General features: G+C 48.4%; 1 protein-coding gene across 4 annotated transcripts in view; it reads right to left on the bottom strand.

Annotated features, from left to right (window-relative positions):
- The window catches only part of PLOD1 (procollagen-lysine,2-oxoglutarate 5-dioxygenase 1), a 170,564-nt gene that overhangs the window by 45,689 nt on the left and 102,854 nt on the right, over nt 1-22,021 (bottom strand). For all 4 annotated transcript variants that reach the window (XM_068238745.1, XM_068238744.1, XM_068238748.1 and 1 more), the window contains 3 exons: nt 15,554-15,651; nt 13,543-13,644; nt 12,003-12,137 (listed from right to left, as the gene is read on the bottom strand). In XM_068238745.1, the coding sequence (XP_068094846.1) occupies nt 12,003-12,137; nt 13,543-13,644; nt 15,554-15,651 (335 nt within the window). The remainder of the gene's footprint in view (nt 1-12,002; nt 12,138-13,542; nt 13,645-15,553; nt 15,652-22,021) is intronic.

Below are 22,021 nucleotides of genomic sequence, written 5' to 3' on the forward strand. Positions count from 1 at the left end.
CGATGCTTGCGCCATCACTGGAATCTCATTAGCATATATGCAGATGCTTGCGCCATCACTGGAATCTCATTAACATATATGCCGATGCTTGCGCCATCATTGTAATCTCATTAGCATATATGCCGATGCTTGCGCCATCACTGGAATCTCATTAGCATATATGCAGATGCTTGCGCCATCACTGGAATCTCATTAGCATATATGCCGATGCTTGCGCCATCACTGGAATCTCATTAGCATATATGCCGATGCTTGCGCCATCACTGGAATCTCATTAGCATATATGCAGATGCTCGTGCCATCACTGGAATCTCATTAGCATATATGCCGATGCTTGCTCCATCACTGGAATCTCATTAGCATATATGCCGATGCTTGCTCCATCACAGGAGTCTCATTAGCATATATGTCGATGCTTGCTCCATCACTGGGATCTCATTAGCATATATGCCGATGCTTGCTCCATCACTGCAATCTCATTAGCATATATGCAGATGCTCGTGCCATCATTGGAATCTTATTAGCATATATGCCAATGCTTGCGCCATCATTGCAATCTCATTAGCATACATGACGATGCTTGCGCCATCACTGCAATCTCATTACCAATAAATGCCGATGCTTGCTCCATCACTGCAATCTCATTAGCATATATGCCGATGCTTGCTCCATCACTTCAATCTCATTAGCATATATGCCGATGCTTGCTCCATCACTGGAGTTTCATTAGCATATATGCCGATGCTTGCGCCATCACTGGAATCTCATTAGCATATATGCCGATGCTTGCGCCATCACTGGAATCTCATTAGCATATATGCAGATGCTTGTGCCATCACCAGAATCTCATTAGCATATATGCCGATGCTTGCGCCATCACTGGAATCTCATTAGCATATATGCAGATGCTTGCGCCATCACTGGAATCTCATTAGCATATATGCCGATGCTTGTGCCATCACCAGAATCTCATTAGCATATATGCAGATGCTTGCGCCATCATTGTAATCTCATTAGCATATATGCCGATGCTTGCGCCATCACTGGGATCTCATTAGCATATATGCCGATGCTTGCGCCATCACTGGAATCTCATTAGCATATATGCCGATGCTTGCACCATCACTGGAATCTCATTAGCATATATGCAGATGCTTGCGCCATCACTGGAATCTCATTAACATATATGCCGATGCTTGCGACATCATTGTAATCTCATTAGCATATATGCCGATGCTTGCGCCATCACTGGAATCTCATTAGCATATATGCAGATGCTTGCGCCATCACTGGAATCTCATTAGCATATATGCCGATGCTTGCGCCATCACTGGAATCTCATTAGCATATATGCAGATGCTTGCGCCATCATTGTAATCTCATTAGCATATATGCCGATGCTTGCGCCATCTCTGGAATCTCATTAGCATATATGCCGATGCTTGTGCCATCACCAGAATCTTATTAGCATATATGCCGATGCTTGCGCCATCACTGGAATCTCATTAGCATATATGCCGATGCTTGTGCCATCACTGGAATCTCATTAGCATATATGCCGATGCTTGCTCCATCACTGGAATCTCATTAGCATATATGCCGATGCTTGCTCCATCACAGGAGTCTCATTAGCATATATGTCGATGCTTGCTCCATCACTGGGATCTCATTAGCATATATGCCGATGCTTGCTCCATCACTGCAATCTCATTAGCATATATGCAGATGCTCGTGCCATCATTGGAATCTTATTAGCATATATGCCAATGCTTGCGCCATCACTGCAATCTCATTAGCATATATGCCGATGCTTGCGCCATCACTGTAATCTCATTAGCATATATGACGATGCTTGCGCCATCACTGCAATCTCATTAGCATATATGCCGATGCTTGCTCCATCACTGCAATCTCATTAGCATATATGCCGATGCTTGCTCCATCACTTCAATCTCATTAGCATATATGCCGATGCTTGCTCCATCACTGGAGTCTCATTAGCATATATGCCGATGCTTGCGCCATCACTGAAATCTCATTAGCATATATGCCGATGCTTGCGCCATCACTGGAATCTCATTAGCATATATGCAGATGCTTGCGCCATCACTGGAATCTCATTAGCATATATGCCGATGCTTGTGCCATCACCAGAATCTCATTAGCATATATGCAGATGCTTGCGCCATCATTGTAATCTCATTAGCATATATGCCGATGCTTGCGCCATCACTGGAATCTCATTAGCATATATGCAGATGCTTGCGCCATCACTGGAATCTCATTAACATATATGCCGATGCTTGCGCCATCATTGTAATCTCATTAGCATATATGCCGATGCTTGCGCCATCACTGGAATCTCATTAGCATATATGCAGATGCTTGCGCCATCACTGGAATCTCATTAGCATATATGCCGATGCTTGCGCCATCACTGGAATCTCATTAGCATATATGCAGATGCTTGCGCCATCACTGGAATCTCATTAGCATATATGCCGATGCTTGCGCCATCACTGGAATCTCATTAGCATATATGCAGATGCTTGCGCCATCACTAGAATCTCATTAGCATATATGCCGATGCTTGTGCCATCACCAGAATCTCATTAGCATATATGCCGATGCTTGCGCCATCACTGGAATCTCATTAGCATATATGCCGATGCTTGCGCCATCACTGGAATCTCATTAGCATATATGCCGATGCTTGCTCCATCACAGGAGTCTCATTAGCATATATGTCGATGCTTGCTCCATCACTGGGATCTCATTAGCATATATGCCGATGCTTGCTCCATCACTGCAATCTCATTAGCATATATGCAGATGCTCGTGCCATCATTGGAATCTTATTAGCATATATGCCAATGCTTGCGCCATCATTGCAATCTCATTAGCATATATGCCGATGCTTGCGCCATCACTGGAATCTCATTAGCATATATGCCGATGCTTGCTCCATCACTGGAATCTCATTAGCATATATGCAGATGCTTGCGCCATCACTGCAATCTCATTAGCATATATGACGATGCTTGCGCCATCACTGTAATCTCATTAGCATATATGACGATGCTTGCTCCATCACTGCAATCTCATTAGCATATATGCCGATGCTTGCTTCATCACTTCAATCTCATTAGCATATATGCCGATGCTTGCTCCATCACTGGAGTCTCATTAGCATATATGCCGATGCTTGCGCCATCACTGAAATCTCATTAGCATATATGCCGATGCTTGTGCCATCACTGGAATCTCATTAGCATATATGCCGATGCTTGCGCCATCATTGTAATCTCATTAGCATATATGCCGATGCTTGTGCCATCACCGGAATCTCATTAGCATATATGCCGATGCTTGCACATCACTGCAATCTCATTAGCATATATGCCGATGCTTGTGCCATCACCAGAATCTCATTAGCATATATGCCGATGCTTGTGCCATCACTGGACTCTCATCAGCATATATGCCGATGCTTGCGCCATCATTGTAATCTCATTAGCATATATGCCGATGCTTGCTCCATCACTGGAAACTCATTAGCATATATGCCGATGCTTGCTCCATCACTGGAATCTCATTAGCATATATGCCGATGCTTGCTCCATCACTGGAATCTCATTAGCATATATGCCGATGCTTGCTCCATCACTGTAATCTCATTAGCATATATGCCGATGCTTGCTCCATCACTGTAATCTCATTAGCATATATGCCGATGCTTGCGCCATCACTGTAATCTCATTAGCATATATGCCGATGCTTGCTCCATCACTGCAATCTCATTAGCATATATGCCGATGCTTGCTCCATCACTGGAATCTCATTAGCATATATGCCGATGCTTGCTCCATCACTGGAATCTCATTAGCATATATGCCGATGCTTGCTCCATCACTGAAATCTCATTAGCATATATGCCGATGCTTGCTCCATCACTGAAATCTCATTAGCATATATGCCGATGCTTGCGCCATCACTGCAATCTCATTAGCATATATGCCGATGCTTGCGCCATCATTGTAATCTCATTAGCATATATGCCGATGCTTGCGCCATCACTGGAATCTCATTAGCATATATGCCGATGCTTGCGCCATCACTGCAATCTCATTAGCATATATGCCGATGCTTGCGCCATCATTGTAATCTCATTAGCATATATGCCGATGCTTGCGCCATCACTGGAATCTCATTAGCATATATGCCGATGCTTGCGCCATCACTGGAATCTTATTAGCATATATGCAAATGCTTGCACCATCACTGGAATCTCATTAGCATATATGCAGATGATTGCGCCATCACTAGAATCTCATTAGCATATATGCCAATGCTTGCTCCATCACTGCAATCTCATTAGCATATATGCAGATGCTCGTGCCATCACTGGAATCTCATTAGCATATATGCCGATGCTTGTGCCATCACTGGAATCTCATTAGCATATATGCCGATGCTTGCTCCATCACTGGAATCTCATTAGCATATATGCCAATGCTTGCTCCATCACTGGAATCTCATTAGCGTATATGCCGATGCTTGCGCCATCACTGGAATCTCATTAGCATATATGCCCGATGCTTGCTCCATCACTGGAATCTCATTAGCATATATGCCGATGCTTGCTCCATCACTGCAATCTCATTAGCATATATGCAGATGCTCGTGCCATCATTGGAATCTTATTAGCATATATGCCAATGCTTGCGCCATCATTGCAATCTCATTAGCATATATGCCGATGCTTGCTCCATCACAGGAGTCTCATTAGCATATATGCCGATGCTTGCGCCATCACTGTAATCTCATTAGCATATATGACGATGCTTGCGCCATCACTGCAATCTCATTAGCATATATGCCGATGCTTGCTCCATCACTGCAATCTCATTAGCATATATGCCGATGCTTGCTCCATCACTTCAATCTCATTAGCATATATGCCGATGCTTGCTCCATCACTGGAGTCTCATTAGCATATATGCCGATGCTTGCGCCATCACTGAAATCTCATTAGCATATATGCCGATGCTTGCGCCATCACTGGAATCTCATTAGCATATATGCAGATGCTTGCGCCATCACTGGAATCTCATTAGCATATATGCCGATGCTTGTGCCATCACCAGAATCTCATTAGCATATATGCAGATGCTTGCGCCATCATTGTAATCTCATTAGCATATACAAAATGTTTTGGAAACAAAATGTCTAGGAATAAAAAAAGGCCTCTATGGATGAATAGAAAGGTTAAAGATAAAATGAAGAGGAAAAAGAATGCCTATAAGGTCTTAAAACAGGAGGGGACAGAGGCTGCACTAAGCAATTATAAGGAGTGCAATAAAAATTGTAAAAAAGAAATTAGGCAGGCAAAGATTGAAGCTGAAAAACAAATCGCTAAGGATATCAAATCTAACCCAAAAAAGTTTTACAAGTACATTAACTCTAAAAAAAGAAAGGTTGACTGTATAGGACTCCTAAAGGATGAGGATGGGAACTCAATGGTGGATGACCAAGGTAAGGCAGAGTTATTAAATGCTTTCTTTGCTTCTGTCTTCACAAAAGAAACAGCACTGTTGCAAACTACAGAGGCGGAAGAGTCTCAATCTTCTAACTGTAATATTAAATACTTAACGCAGGAAGAAGTGAAGGCAAGACTAAATAAATTATAAATAAACAAGGCACCTGGCCCGTATGGCATGCATCCTCGGGTCCTAAGGGAATTAAGTTCAGTTATAGATAAACCCCTTTATCTTATCTTTTGTGACTCTCTTGCAACTGGCAGAGTCCCAGTGGATTGGCGTACAGCCCACGTTTTCCCATTATTTAAGAAGGGCAAAAAATCTGATCCGGGAAATTATAGACCTGTAAGTTTAACATCAGTTGTATGCAAACTATTTGAGGGGTTACTAAGAGATACTATACATGACTTCATAGTAGAAAATAATCTTATTTCTCAGCATCAACATGGGTTTACTAAAGACAGGTCCTGTTTGACTAACATGCTCAGCTTTTATGAGGTAGTGAATGCTAATATGGATATTGGGAATGCTGTAGATGTGATATACTTGGACTTTGCAAAGGCCTTCGACACTGTTCCCCACAAAAGTCTGGTGCAAAAGTTGAGGATGCAAGGACTGGGGAAAGAGTCTGTGTTCATGGATAGGGAACTGGCTAATGGACAGAAAACAAAGACTTGTGGTCAATGGATCATACTCAAAATGGGAGACTGTTAGCAGTGGGGTCCCACAGGGGTCTGTTCTGGGTCCAGTGCTCTTCAATTTATTTATTAATGACCTAGTAGATGCAGTAGTGAGCAATGTTGCTATTTTTGCAGATGATACAAAATTGTGCAGAATCATTAACTCTCAGGAAGATAGTGTCATATTGCAACAGGATCTGGATAGGATGGCTATATGGGCACATACATGGCAGATGAAATTCAATGTTGACAAATGTAAGGTCATGCATTTTGGACGTACTAATGGTCTAGCACCATACAAAATAAATGGGATACAGTTGGGGACATCAAACTTGGAGAAGGACTTAGGAGTACTCATTGACAACAAGTTAAATAATCGTACTCAATGCCAAGCAGCTGCAGCTAAAGCGAACAAAATTTTGGGATGCATTAAAAGGGAAATAAAAACTCGAGATGCTAGCATAATATTGCCCCTGTTTAACTCTCTAGTAAGGCCACATCTGGAATATGGAATTCAGTTCTGGGCACCACATTACAAAAAAGATATTGCAGTTTTAGAGCAGGTGCAGAGACGAGCAACAAAATTGATGCGTGGGATGGAAGGTCTCACTTATCAAGAAAGGTTAGATAAACTGGGTTTATTTAGTCTAGAGAAAAGACGCCTTAGAGGGGATCTAATTAACATGTATAAATACATCAGAGGGCAATATAATACCTTGGCGGATGAGCTTTTTGTCCCTAGGCCTTCTCAAAGGACTAGAGGACATGATCTGCGCATGGAGGAAAAACGTTTTAGCCATTTATTTAGGAAAGGGTTCTTTACAGTAAGAGTGATTAAGATGTGGAATGCATTGCCACAGGAAGTCGCTGCATTTAAAGGGGGCTTAGATGCTTTCCTTGGGTTGAAAGACATCCATGGCTACAATTACTAGGTAATGCCTAATGATGTTGATCCAGGGATTTTATCTGATTGCCATCTGGAGTCGGGAAGGAATTTTTCCCTTTAGGGGCTAATTGGACCATGCCTTGTAAGGGTTTTTTCGCCTTCCTCTGGATCAACAGGGATATGTGAGGGAGCAGGCTGGTGTTGTACTTTATACTGGTTGAACTCGATGGACGTATGTCTTTTTTCAACCAAAATAACTATGTAACTATGTAACTATGTATATATGCCGATGCTTGCGCCATCACTGGAATCTCATTAGCATATATGCAGATGCTTGCGCCATCACTGGAATCTCATTAACATATATGCCGATGCTTGCGCCATCATTGTAATCTCATTAGCATATATGCCGATGCTTGCGCCATCACTGGAATCTCATTAGCATATATGCAGATGCTTGCGCCATCACTGGAATCTCATTAGCATATATGCCGATGCTTGCGCCATCACTGGAATCTCATTAGCATACATGCAGATGCTTGCGCCATCACTGGAATCTCATTAGCATATATGCCGATGCTTGTGCCATCACCAGAATCTCATTAGCATATATGCCGATGCTTGCGCCATCACTGGAATCTCATTAGCATATATGCCGATGCTTGTGCCATCACTGGAATCTCATTAGCATATATGCCGATGCTTGCTCCATCACTGGAATCTCATTAGCATATATGCCGATGCTTGCTCCATCACAGGAGTCTCATTAGCATATATGCCGATGCTTGTGCCATCACCAGAATCTCATTAGCATATATGCCGATGCTTGCGCCATCACTGGAATCTCATTAGCATATATGCCGATGCTTGTGCCATCACTGGAATCTCATTAGCATATATGCCGATGCTTGCACCATCACTGCAATCTCATTAGCATATATGCAGATGCTCGTGCCGTCACTGGAATCTCATTAGCATATATGCAGATGCTTGTGCCACCACTGGAATCTCATTAGCATATATGCCGATGCTTGCGCCATCACTGCAATCTCATTAGCATATATGCCCGATGCTTGTGCCATCACTGGAATCTCATTAGCATATATGCCGATGCTTGCTCCATCACTGCAATCTCATTAGCATATATGCCGATGCTTGCGCCATCACTGGAATCTTATTAGCATATATGCCGATGCTTGCGCCATCACTGCAATCTCATTAGCATATATGCAGATGCTCGTGCCATCATTGGAATCTTATTAGCATATATGCCAATGCTTGCGCCATCATTGCAATCTCATTAGCATATATGCCGATGCTTGCGCCATCACTGTAATCTCATTAGCATATATGACGATGCTTGCGCCATCACTGCAATCTCATTAGCATATATGCCGATGCTTGCTCCATCACTGCAATCTCATTAGCATATATGCCGATGCTTGCTTCATCACTTCAATCTCATTAGCATATATGCCGATGCTTGCTCCATCACTGGAGTCTTATTAGCATATATGCCGATGCTTGCGCCATCACTGAAATCTCATTAGCATATATGCCGATGCTTGTGCCATCACCAGAATCTCATTAGCATATATGCCGATGCTTGTGCCATCACTGGAATCTCATTAGCATATATGCCGATGCTTGCGCCATCATTGTAATCTCATTAGCATATATGCCGATGCTTGCTCCATCACTGGAATCTCATTAGCATATATGCCGATGCTTGCTCCATCACTGGAATCTCATTAGCATATATGCCGATGCTTGCTCCATCACTGGAATCTCATTAGCATATATGCCGATGCTTGCGCCATCACTGCAATCTCATTAGCATATATGCCGATGCTTGCGCCATCATTGTAATCTCATTAGCATATATGCCGATGCTTGCGCCATCACTGGAATCTCATTAGCATATATGCCGATGCTTGCTCCATCACTGGAATCTCATTAGCATATATGCAGATGCTTGCTCCATCACTGGAATCTCATTAGCATATATGCCGATGCTTGCTCCATCACTGGAATCTCATTAGCATATATGCCGATGCTTGCGCCATCACTGCAATCTCATTAGCATATATGCCGATGCTTGCGCCATCATTGTAATCTCATTAGCATATATGCCGATGCTTGCGCCATCACTGGAATCTCATTAGCATATATGCCGATGCTTGCGCCATCACTGGAATCTTATTAGCATATATGCAAATGATTGCGCCATCACTAGAATCTCATTAGCATATATGCAGATGCTTGCGCCATCACTGGAATCTTATTAGCATATATGCAAATGCTTGCACCATCACTGGAATCTCATTAGCATATATGCAGATGATTGCGCCATCACTAGAATCTCATTAGCATATATGCCAATGCTTGCTCCATCACTGCAATCTCATTAGCATATATGCAGATGCTCGTGCCATCACTGGAATCTCATTAGCATATATGCCAATGCTTGCTCCATCACTGGAATCTCATTAGCATATATGCAGATGCTTGCTCCATCACTGGAATCTCATTAGCATATATGCCGATGCTTGCTCCATCACTGGAATCTCATTAGCATATATGCCGATGCTTGCGCCATCATTGTAATCTCATTAGCATATATGCCGATGCTTGCTCCATCACTGGAATCTCATTAGCATATATGCCGATGCTTGCGCCATCATTGTAATCTCATTAGCATATATGCCGATGCTTGCTCCATCACTGGAATCTCATTAGCATATATGCCGATGCTTGCTCCATCACTGGAATCTCATTAGCATATATGCCGATGCTTGCGCCATCACTGCAATCTCATTAGCATATATGCCGATGCTTGCGCCATCATTGTAATCTCATTAGCATATATGCCGATGCTTGCTCCATCACTGGAATCTCATTAGCATATATGCCAATGCTTGCTCCATCACTGGAATCTCATTAGCATATATGCAGATGCTTGCTCCATCACTGGAATCTCATTAGCATATATGCCGATGCTTGCTCCATCACTGGAATCTCATTAGCATATATGCCGATGCTTGCGCCATCATTGTAATCTCATTAGCATATATGCCGATGCTTGCTCCATCACTGGAATCTCATTAGCATATATGCCAATGCTTGCTCCATCACTGGAATCTCATTAGCATATATGCAGATGCTTGCTCCATCACTGGAATCTCATTAGCATATATGCCGATGCTTGCTCCATCACTGGAATCTCATTAGCATATATGCCGATGCTTGCGCCATCACTGGAATCTCATTAGCATATATGCCGATGCTTGCTCCATCACTGGAATCTCATTAGCATATATGCCGATGCTTGCTCCATCACTGGAATCTCATTAGCATATATGCCGATGCTTGCTCCATCACTGCAATCTCATTAGCATATATGCAGATGCTCGTGCCATCATTGGAATCTCATTAGCATATATGCCGATGCTTGCTCCATCACTGGAATCTCATTAGCATATATGCCGATGCTTGCGCCATCACTGGAATCTCATTAGCATATATGCCGATGCTTGCTCCATCACTGGAATCTCATTAGCATATATGCCGATGCTTGCTCCATCACTGGAATCTCATTAGCATATATGCCGATGCTTGCTCCATCACAGGAGTCTCATTAGCATATATGCCCGATGCTTGCTCCATCACTGGAATCTCATTAGCATATATGCCGATGCTTGCTCCATCACTGGAATCTCATTAGCATATATGCCGATGCTTGCTCCATCACTGGAATCTCATTAGCATATATGCCGATGCTTGCTCCATCACAGGAGTCTCATTAGCATATATGCCGATGCTCGTGCCATCACTGGAATCTCATTAGCGTATATGCCGATGCTTGCGCCATCACTGGAATCTCATTAGCATATATGCAGATGCTCGTGCCATCACTGGAATCTCATTAGCATATATGCCGATGCTTGCGCCATCACTGGAATCTCATTAGCATATATGCAGATGCTCGTGCCATCACTGGAATCTCATTAGCGTATATGCCGATGCTTGCGCCATCACTGGAATCTCATTAGCATATATGCAGATGCTTGCGCCGTCACTGGAATCTCATTAGCGTATATGCCGATGCTTGTGCCATCACTGGAATCTCATTAGCATATATGCCGATGCTTGCTCCATCACTGGAATCTCATTAGCATATATGCAGATGCTCGTGCCATCACTGGAATCTCATTAGCGTATATGCCGATGCTTGCGCCATCACTGGAATCTCATTAGCATATATGCAGATGCTCGTGCCGTCACTGGAATCTCATTAGCGTATATGCCGATGCTTGTGCCATCACTGGAATCTCATTAGCATATATGCCGATGCTTGCTCCATCACTGGAATCTCATTAGCATATATGCAGATGCTCGTGCCATCACTGGAATCTCATTAGCGTATATGCCGATGCTTGTGCCATCACTGGAATCTCATTAGCATATATGCCGATGCTTGCTCCATCACTGGAATCTCATTAGCATATATGCAGATGCTCGTGCCATCACTGGAATCTCATTAGCGTATATGCCGATGCTTGCGCCATCACTGGAATCTCATTAGCATATACGCAGATGCTTGCGCCATCACTGGAATCTCATTAGCATATATGCCGATGCTTGCTCCATCACTGGAATCTCATTAGCATATATGCAGATGCTCGTGCCATCACTGGAATCTCATTAGCATATATGCCAATGTTTGCGCCATCACTGGAATCTCATTAGCATATATGCCGATGCTTCCTCTGGAATCTCATTAGCATATTAGCGGGGCAGAGGGGGACTGCGGCTGGAAGCAGAGTTTATAGATTCTATAGAGGGCTTCAGTGAATCACACCCCGGACTTCTCCTTTAGAAAATGTTGGTACTCACATGATTGACAATATAAAGTTGGATCCGTTTCTTCGGGTATTGCAAGTTACTCAGTCGCTTGAAAAACTCAGAAGTGAACGGTGTTGGCTGCTCCATGAAAATGCCGATAACAACCAATGGGTATGCGTCATCTGTCTGCAAAGAGAAAAGCAAAGACTTGGTAGATGAGCTGGAGGAAGATGGCAGGCGAGCTCTACCCACGCCCTGAGTGACTGGATGATGGGCGAGCGGCACAGTGCTCTGTGGGGTGAGGGCCATGTCAAAGAGTCTGGGGGAGGGGGGGGCATGGTAGAGAGCCTGGGGGAACGCGGGCCACGGCAGAAAGTCTGGGGGGAGCGGCCACGACAGAGAGTCTGGGGGGGAGCGGGCTGTGGCAGAAAGTCTGGGGGGGGATCGGGCAATGGCAGAAAGTCTGGGGGGATCGGGCAATGGCAGAAAGTCTGGAGGGAGCTGGTCATGGCAGAGAGTCGGGGGGGGGGGGGGGGCAGGCTATGGCAGAGAGTCCACGGGGGTTCTGGCCTTAGCAGAGAGTCTAGGGTGTCATGCCAGAAAGTCTGGGGGAGCGGGCAATGCCAGAAAGTCTGTGGGGAGCAGGCAATGGCAGAAAGTGTGTGTGGGGGGGAGCGGGCTGTGGCAGAAAGTCTGGGGGGATCGGGCAATGGCAGAAAGTCTGGAGGGAGCTGGTCATGGCAGAGAGTCGGGGGGGGGGGGGGGCAGGCTATGGCAGAGAGTCCACGGGGGTTCTGGCCTTAGCAGAGAGTCTAGGGTGTCATGCCAGAAAGTCTGGGGGAGCGGGCAATGGCAGAAAGTCTGTGGGGAGCAGGCAATGGCAGAAAGTGTGTGTGGGGGGGGGCGGGCCATGGCAGAAAGTCTGGGGGAAGCGGGCCGTGGCAGAGTCTGGGGGATCGGGCAATGGCAGAAAGTCTGGAGGGAGCGGGTCATGGCAGAGAGTCGGGGGGGGGGGGGCGCAGGCTATGGCAGAAAGTCCACGGGGATTCTGGCCTTGGCAGAGAGTCTAGGGCAGTGATGGCTAACCTTGGCACTCCAGCTGTGACAAAACTACAAATCCCATCATGCCTCTGCCTCCCTAAGTTATGCTTAGAGCTCTCAGATTATTGCAATGCTCATGGGACTTGTAGTTCCACCACAGCTGGAGTGCCAAGGTTAGCCATAACTGGTCTACGGTGTCACGGACCATGGCAGAGAGTCCGGGGGCCATGGCAGAGTCTGGGGGGGGGGGGGGACGTGGGCCATGACAGAGAGTCCAGGGGCCATGGGCCATGGCTGAGAGTCCAGGGAGCGCAGACCATGGCTGAGAATCCAGGGGGGGCGTGGGCCATATCAGAGAGTCTGGGGGGGCACGGGCCATGGCATGGCATGGGCCATGGCAGAGAGTGGGGGGGCGCGGCCGGGGGCCATGGTACGGGGAGCTGTGGAAGCCAGCAAAATCTACTAATAGTCTAAGAAGTTGGCCTTCACCAATGAGTGCTGCCGGCATTTGTGCTGGTTGGTTGAGATTGCTGGTTAGTCGAGTTCCTACCTGAATTTCAGCCAGACTCTTCAGGCCTTCATTGCAAACCACACAGCCCGTCTCAAAGGTCCAAACACGAGGGATGTAATTTCCCAGATAATTCAAGAGAAGCTAAAAAAAGAACCACAAGAATATCATCATTCGTGACAAGGGCCCAGAAAGAGTGACCCTGGCTGGTGGTCGGGTACCACACCTGACCCTCAGCAGAGACGTGTATAATAGTGAGGGCCACATCTATATACGTGGCTGCACTAGTGACATGCATCAGTGGCAGCCTGACCCTGGCTGGTGGTCGGGTACCCATCCTGCCATACCTGACCCTCAGAGGAGATGTTTATAATAGTGAGGTCACATCTATACACGTGGCGGCCTGGCTGGTGGTCGGGTACCCGTCCTGCCACACCTGACCCTCAGCAGAGACGTGTATAATAGTGAGGGCCACATCTATATACGTGGCTGCACTAGTGACATGCATCAGTGGCAGCCTGACCCTGGCTGGTGGTCGGGTACCCATCCTGCCACACCTGACCCTCAGAGGAGATGTGTATAATAGTGAGGTCACATCTATACACGTGGCGGCCTGGCTGGTGGTTGGGTACCCGTCCTGCCACACCTGACCATCAGCAGAGACGTGTATAATAGTGAGGTCACATCTATACACGTGTCGGCCTGGCTGGTGGTCAGGGTACCGTCCTGCCACACCTGACCCTCAGCAGAGACGTGTATAATAGTGAGGTCACATCTATACACGTGGCGGCCTGGCTGGTGGTCGGGTACCTGTCCTGCCATACCTGACCCTCAGAGGAGACGTGTACAATAGTGAGGTCACATCTATACACGTGGCGGCCTGGCTGGTGGTCGGGTACCAGTCCTGCCACACCTGACCCTCAGCAGAGACGTGTATAATAGTGAGGTCACATCTATACACGTGGCTGCACTAGTGACATGCATCAGTGGGGGCCTGACCCTGGCTGGTGGTCGGGTACCCATTCTGCCACACCTGACCCTCATCAGAGAAGTGTATAATAGTGAGGTCACATCTATACACGTGGCTGCCTGGCTGGTGGTCGGGGTACCCGTCCTGCCACACCTGACCCTCAGAGGAGACGTGTACAATAGTGAGGTCACATCTATACACGTGGCGGGATGGCTGGTGGTCGGGTACCCGTCCTGCCACACCTGACCATCAGCAGAGACGTGTATAATAGTGAGGTCACATCTATAGACGTGGCGGCCTGGCTGGTGGTCGGGGTACCCGTCCTGCCACACCTGACCCTCAGAGGAGACGTGTACAATAGTGAGGTCACATCTATACACGTGGCGGGATGGCTGGTGGTCGGGTACCTGTCCTGCCACACCTGACCCTCAGAGGAGACGTGTACAATAGTGAGGTCACATCTATACACGTGAGACAGACTACCCAGCAAGCTCATGGTGAGGCAGAACTCCCAGGAGGGTGGAAGGGGCTACAAAAGACCAAAAAGCACTCTTGCTAAAATGCTATGGAAAACAAAAGTTTAGCTTCATAAAACAGAAGGAATTTGTGATAATTCAGGTTGGAGTGAGGATATGAGGTCTCCCACAATGCATCACTGCTGCATATGCAAACCACCCCCTTATTGTCCATGTAAGCTAGCCACACCTCCAGATCCACCAGGATGCAATGATGTGTCAGCTTGCTAATTGTACAGAGCCACAATAATCCAACATGCATAAAGACGGATTGGTTGGTCCTCTTCAGTGCATGGTATGGATTAATGTGGGGGTAGGAGTTACAGATTGCAGCAACCTTATGGTGAACCAGAACTTATTACAGTGCGGTGGTACTAGTGACAAGCATCACTGGCAGCCTGGCTGGTGGTCGGATACGCGTCCTGCCACACCTGACCCTCAGCAGACCATAGCAACCCTCATACAAGCTTCCCCTGGGTGGCGCTGGTTGACCTATTGGCACCATTTTATAACCAGAATTCTCCTTTTAGGTTAACAAAGCCTCTGGCCACTATCACAACAATCGTACCTTGTTTGTTCCATCAGCATGTAATAAAACAGGAAGTGTGTCATAGGCGAGATTCCGCGCTCTCACTCGTCCGTTCTCAAACTTCATCACCACGTCTCCTGCAAGAGTAGGAAACGGTAAGCAATTCTAACAGAGCCAATAAACACAAACGCACGTCATTGCAGCTCCGGTCACATGACCACATTCTGTAGGGTTAGTGTGAGCCATGTAAGACCCTGCTGTAGGGTTAGTGTGAGCCATGTGAGACCCTGCTGTAGGGTTAGTGTGAGCCATGTGAGACCCTGCTGTAGGGTTAGTGTGAGCCATGTAAGACCCTGCTGTAGGGTTAGTGTGAGCCATGTAAGACCCTGCTGTAGGGTTAGTGTGAGCCATGTGAGACCCTGCTGTAGGGTTAGTGTGAGCCATGTGAGACCCTGCTGTAGGGTTAGTGTGAGCCATGTAAGACCCTGCTGTAGGGATAGTGTGAGCCATGTGAGACCCTGCTGTAGGGTTAGTGTGAGCCATGTGAGACCCTGCTGTAGGGTTAGTGTGAGCCATGTAAGACCCTGCTGTAGGGTTAGTGTGAGCCATGTGAGCCGTGTGAGACCCTGCTGTAGGGTTAGTGTGAGCCGTACGAGACCCTGCTGTAGGGTTAGTGTGAGCCATGTGAGACCCTGCTGTAGTGTTAGTGTGAGCCGTGTGAGACCCTGCTGTAGGGTTAGTGTGAGGCATACGAGACCCTGCTGTAGGGTTACTGTGAGCCGTGTAAGATCCTGCTGTAGGGTTAGTGTGAGCCATACAAGACCCTGTTGTAGGGTTAGTGTGAGCTGTGTGAGACCCTGCTGTAGGGTTAGTGTGAGCCATGTGGAATATGCTGTAGGGTTAGTGTGAGCCATGTGAGACCCTGCTGTAGGGTTAGTGTGAGCCATGTGAGACCCTGCTGTAGGGTTAGTGTGAGCAGTGTGAGATCCTGCTGTAGGGTTAGTGTGAGCCATACAAGACCCTGCTGTAGGGTTAGTGTGAGCAGTACGAGACCCTGCTGTAGGGTTAGTGTGAGCCGTACGAGACCCTGCTGTAGGGTTAGTGTGAGCTGTGTGAGACCCTGCTGTAGGGTTAGTGTGAGCCATGTGGAATATGCTGTAGGGTTAGTGTGAGCCGTGTGAGACCCTGCTGTAGGGTTAGTGTGAGCCGTGTGAGACCCTGCTGTAGGGTTAGTGTGAGCAGTACGAGACCCTGCTGTAGGGTTAGTGTGAGCCGTACGAGACCCTGCTGTAGGGTTAGTGTGAGCTGTGTGAGACCCTGCTGTAGGGTTAGTGTGAGCCGTACGAGACCCTGCTGTAGGGTTAGTGTGAGCCGTGTGAGACCCTGCTGTAGGGTTACTGTGAGCTGTGTGAGACCCTGCTGTAGGGTTAGTGTGAGCTGTGTGAGACCCTGCTGTAGGGTTAGTGTGAGCCATGTGAGACCCTGCTGTAGGGTTAGTGTGAGCCGTGTGAGACCCTGCTGTAGGGTTAGTGTGAGCCGTGTGAGACCCTGCTGTAGGGTTAGTGTGAGCCGTGTGAGACCCTGCTGTAGGGTTAGTGTGAGCCGTGTGAGACCCTGCTGTAGGGTTAGTGTGAGCCGTACGAGACCCTGCTTTAAGGTTAGTGTGAGCTGTGTGAGACCCTGCTGTAGTGTTAGTGTGAGCCATGAGAGACCCCGCTGTAGGGTTAGTGTGAGCCGTGTGAGACCCTGCTGTAGGGTTAGTGTGAGCCATGTGAGACCCTGCTGTAGGGTTAGTGTGAGCTGTATGAGACCCTGCTGTAGGGTTAGTGTGAGCCGTGTGAGACCCTGCTGTAGGGTTAGTGTGAGCCATGTGAGACCCTGCTGTAGGGTTAGTGTGAGCTGTACGAGACCCTGCTGTAGGGTTAGTGTGAGCCATGTGAGACCCTGCTGTAGGGATAGTGTGAGCCGTGTGAGACCCTGCTGTAGGGTTAGTGTGAGCCATGTGAGACCCTGCTGTAGGGTTAGTGTGAGCCATGTGAGACTCTGCTGTAGGGTTAGTGTGAGCTGTGTGAGACCCTGCTGTAGGGTTAGTGTGAGCCGTGTGAGACCCTGCTGTAGGGTTAGTGTGAGCCATGTGAGACCCTGCTGTAGGGTTAGTGTGAGCCACGTGAGACCCTGCTGTAGGGTTAGTGTGAGCCATGTGAGACCCTGCTGTAGGGTTAGTGTGAGCCATGTGAGACCCTGCTGTAGGGTTAGTGTGAGCCGTGTAAGACCCTGCTGTAGGGTTAGTGTGAGCCATGTGAGATCCTGCTGTAGGGTTAGTATGAGCCGTGTGAGACCCTGCTGTAGGGTTAGTGAGAGCCGTGTGAGACCCTGCTGTAGGGTTAGTGTGTGCCATGTGAGACCCTGCTGTAGTGTTAGTGTGAGCCTGTGAGACCCTGCTGTAGGGTTAGTGTGAGCCATATGAGACCCTGCTGTAGGGTTAGTGTGAGCCATGTGAGACCCTGCTGTAGGGTTAGTGTTAGGCATAGAAGACCCTGCTGTAGGGTTAGTGTGAGCCATGTGAGACCCTGCTGTAGGGTTAGTGTGAGCTGTACGAGACCCTGCTGTAGGGTTAGTGTGAGCCGTGTGAGACCCTGCTGTAGGGTTAGTGTGAGCCATGTGAGACCCTGCTGTAGGGTTAGTGTGAGCCGTGTGAGACCCTGCTGTAGGGTTAGTGTGAGCTGTACGAGACCCTGCTGTAGGGTTAGTGTGAGCCATGTGAGACCCTGCTGTAGGGATAGTGTGAGCCGTGTGAGACCCTGCTGTAGGGTTAGTGTGAGCCATGTGAGACCCTGCTGTAGGGATAGTGTGAGGCATACGAGACCCTGCTGTAGGGTTACTGTGAGCTGTGTGAGACCCTGCTGTAGGATTAGTGTGAGGCATGTGAGACCCTGCTGTAGGGTTAGTGTGAACCGTTTGAGACCCTGCTGTAGGGTTAGTGTGAGCTGTGTGAGACCCTGCTGTAGGGTTAGTGTGAGCCATGTGAGACCCTGCTGTAGGGTTAGTGTGAGCTGTGTGAGACGCTGCTGTAGGGTTAGTGTGAGCTGTACGAGACCCTGCTGTAGGGTTAGTGTGAGCTGTGTGAGACGCTGCTGTAGGGTTAGTGTGAGCTGTACGAGACCCTGCTGTAGGGTTAGTGTGAGCCATGTGAGACCCTGCTGTAGAGTTAGTGTGAGCTGTGAGAGACCCTGCTGTAGGGTTAGTGTGAGCTGTACGAGACCCTGCTGTAGGGTTAGTGTGAGCCATGTGAGACCCTGCTGTAGGGTTAGTGTGAGCAATGTGAGACCCTGCTGTAGGGTTAGTGTGAGCAATGTGAGACCCTGCTGTAGGGTTAGTGTGAGCCGTTTGAGACCCTGCTGTAGGGTTAGTGTGAGCTGTGTGAGACCCTGCTGTAGGGTTAGTGTGAGCCATGTGAGACCCTGCTGTAGGGTTAGTGTGAGCTGTGTGAGACGCTGCTGTAGGGTTAGTGTGAGCTGTACGAGACCCTGCTGTAGGGTTAGTGTGAGCCATGTGAGACCCTGCTGTAGAGTTAGTGTGAGCTGTGAGAGACCCTGCTGTAGGGTTAGTGTGAGCTGTACGAGACCCTGCTGTAGGGTTAGTGTGAGCCATGTGAGACCCTGCTGTAGGGTTAGTGTGAGCCATGTGAGACCCTGCTGTAGAGTTAGTGTGAGCCGTGGGAGACCCTGCTGTAGGGTTAGTGTGAGCCATGTAAGACCCTGCTGTAGGGTTAGTGTGAGCTGTGTGAGACCCTGCTGTAGGGTTAGTGTGAGCCATGTGAGACCCTGCTGTAGGGTTAGTGTGAGCCATGTGAGACCCTGCTGTAGGGTTAGTGTGAGCCATGTGAGACCCTGCTGTAGGATTAGTGTGAGCCGTGTAAGACCCTGCTGTAGGGTTAGTGTGAGCCATGTGAGACCCTGCTGTAGGGTTAATGTGAGCCGTGTGAGACCCTGCTGTAGGGTTAGTGTGAGCCGTGTGAGACCCTGCTGTAGTGTTAGTGTGAGCCGTGTGAGACCCTGCTGTAGGGTTAGTGTGAGCCATGTGAGACCCTGCTGTAGGGTTAGTGTGAGCCGTGTAAGACCCTGCTGTAGGGTTACTGTGAGCTGTGCGAGACCCTGCTGTAGGGTTAGTGTGAGCCATGTGAGACCCTGCTGTAGGGTTAGTGTGAGCCATGTGAGACCCTGCTGTAGGGTTAGTGTGAGCTGTGTGAGACCCTGCTGTAGGGTTAGTGTGAGCCATGTGAGACCCTGCTGTAGGGTTAGTGTGAGCCATGTGAGACCCTGCTGTAGGGTTAGTGTGAGGCATGTGAGACCCTGCTGTAGGGTTAGTGTGAGCCATGTGAGACCCTGCTGTAGGGTTAGTGTGAGCCATGTGAGACCCTGCTGTAGGGTTAGTGTGAGCCATGTGAGACCCTGCTGTAGGGTTAGTGTGAGCCATGTGAGACCCTCCTGTAGGGTTAGTGTGAGCCATACAAGACCCTGCTGTAGGGTTAGTGTGAGCCGTGTGAGACCCTGCTGTAGGGTTAGTGTGAGGCATGTGAGACCCTGCTGTAGGGTTAGTGTGAGCAGTACGAGACCCTGCTGTAGGGTTAGTGTGAGCCATGTGAGACATTGCTGTAGTGTTAGTGTGAGCCATGTGAGACCCTGCTGTAGGGTTAGTGTGAGGCATACGAGACCCTGCTGTAGGGTTAGTGTGAGCCATGTGAGACCCTGCTGTAGGGTTAGTATGAGCCGTGTGAGACCCTGCTGTAGGGTTAATGTGAGCCGTGTGAGACCCTGCTGTAGGGTTAGTGTGAGCCGTGTGAGACCCTGCTGTAGGGTTAGTGTGAGCCATGTGAGACCCTGCTGTAGTGTTAGTGTGAGCCATGTGAGACCCTCCTGTAGGGTTAGTGTGAGCCATACAAGACCCTGCTGTAGGGTTAGTGTGAGCCATGTGAGACCCTGCTGTAGGGTTAGTGTGAGCCGTGTGAGACCCTGCTGTAGGGATAGTGTGAGCCGTGTGAGACCCTGCTGTAGGGTTAGTGTGAGGCATGTTAGACCCTGCTGTAGGGTTAGTGTGAGCCGTGTGAGACCCTGCTGTAGGGTTAGTGTGAGCCGTGTGAGACCCTGCTGTAGGGTTAGTGTGAGGCATGTGAGACCCTGCTGTAGGGTTAGTGTGAGGCATACGAGACCCTGCTGTAGGGTTAGTGTGAGCCATGTGAGACCCTGCTGTAGGGTTAGTGTAATCCATGTGAGACCCTGCTGTAGGGTTAGTGTGAGCCATGTGAGACCCTGCTGTAGGGTTAGTGTGAGGCATACGAGACCCTGCTGTAGAGTTAGTGTGAGCCATGTGAGACCCTGCTGTAGTGTTAGTGTGAGCCATGTGAGACCCTGCTGTAGGGTTAGTGTGAGCCATGTGAGACCCTGCTGTAGGGTTAGTGTGAGCTGTGTGAGACCCTGCTGTAGGGATAGTGTGAGGCATACGAGACCCTGCTGTAGGGTTACTGTGAGCTGTGTGAGACCCTGCTGTAGGGTTAGTGTGAGCCATGTGAGACCCTGCTGTAGGGTTAGTGTGAGCTGTGTGAGACCCTGCTGTAGGGTTAGTGTGAGCCATGTGAGACCCTGCTGTAAGGTTAGTGTGAGCCATGTGAGACCCTGCTGTAGGGTTAGTGTGAGCCGTGTGAGACCCTGCTGTAGGGTTAGTGTGAGCCGTGTGAGACCCTGCTGTAGGGTTAGTGTGAGCTGTGTGAGACCCTGCTGTAGGGTTAGTGTGAGCCATGTGAGACCCTGCTGTAGGGATAGTGTGAGCCGTGTGAGACCCTGCTGTAGGGTTAGTGTGAGCTGTACGAGACCCTGCTGTAGGGTTAGTGTGAGCCATGTGAGACCCTGCTGTAGGGATAGTGTGAGCCGTGTGAGACCCTGCTGTAGGGTTAGTGTGAGCCATGTGAGACCCTGCTGTAGGGATAGTGTGAGCCGTGTGAGACCCTGCTGTAGGGATAGTGTGAGCCATGTGAGACCCTGCTGTAGGGTTAGTGTGAGCCATGTGAGACCCTGCTGTAGGGTTAGTGTGAGCCATGTGAGACCCTGCTGTAAGGTTAGTGTGAGCCATGTGAGACCCTGCTGTAGGGTTAGTGTGAGCCGTGTGAGACCCTGCTGTAGGGTTAGTGTGAGCCGTGTGAGACCCTGCTGTAGGGTTAGTGTGAGCTGTGTGAGACCCTGCTGTAGGGTTAGTGTGAGCTGTACGAGACCCTGCTGTAGGGTTAGTGTGAGCCATGTGAGACCCTGCTGTAGGGATAGTGTGAGCCGTGTGAGACCCTGCTGTAGGGTTAGTGTGAGCCATGTGAGACCCTGCTGTAGGGTTAGTGTGAGCCATGTGAGACTCTGCTGTAGGGTTAGTGTGAGCTGTGTGAGACCCTGCTGTAGGGTTAGTGTGAGCCGTGTGAGACCCTGCTGTAGGGTTAGTGTGAGCCGTGTGAGACCCTGCTGTAGG

This window comes from Hyperolius riggenbachi, chromosome 6 (assembly GCF_040937935.1).
Source record: "Hyperolius riggenbachi isolate aHypRig1 chromosome 6, aHypRig1.pri, whole genome shotgun sequence".
Taxonomy (NCBI): Eukaryota; Metazoa; Chordata; class Amphibia; order Anura; family Hyperoliidae; genus Hyperolius; species Hyperolius riggenbachi.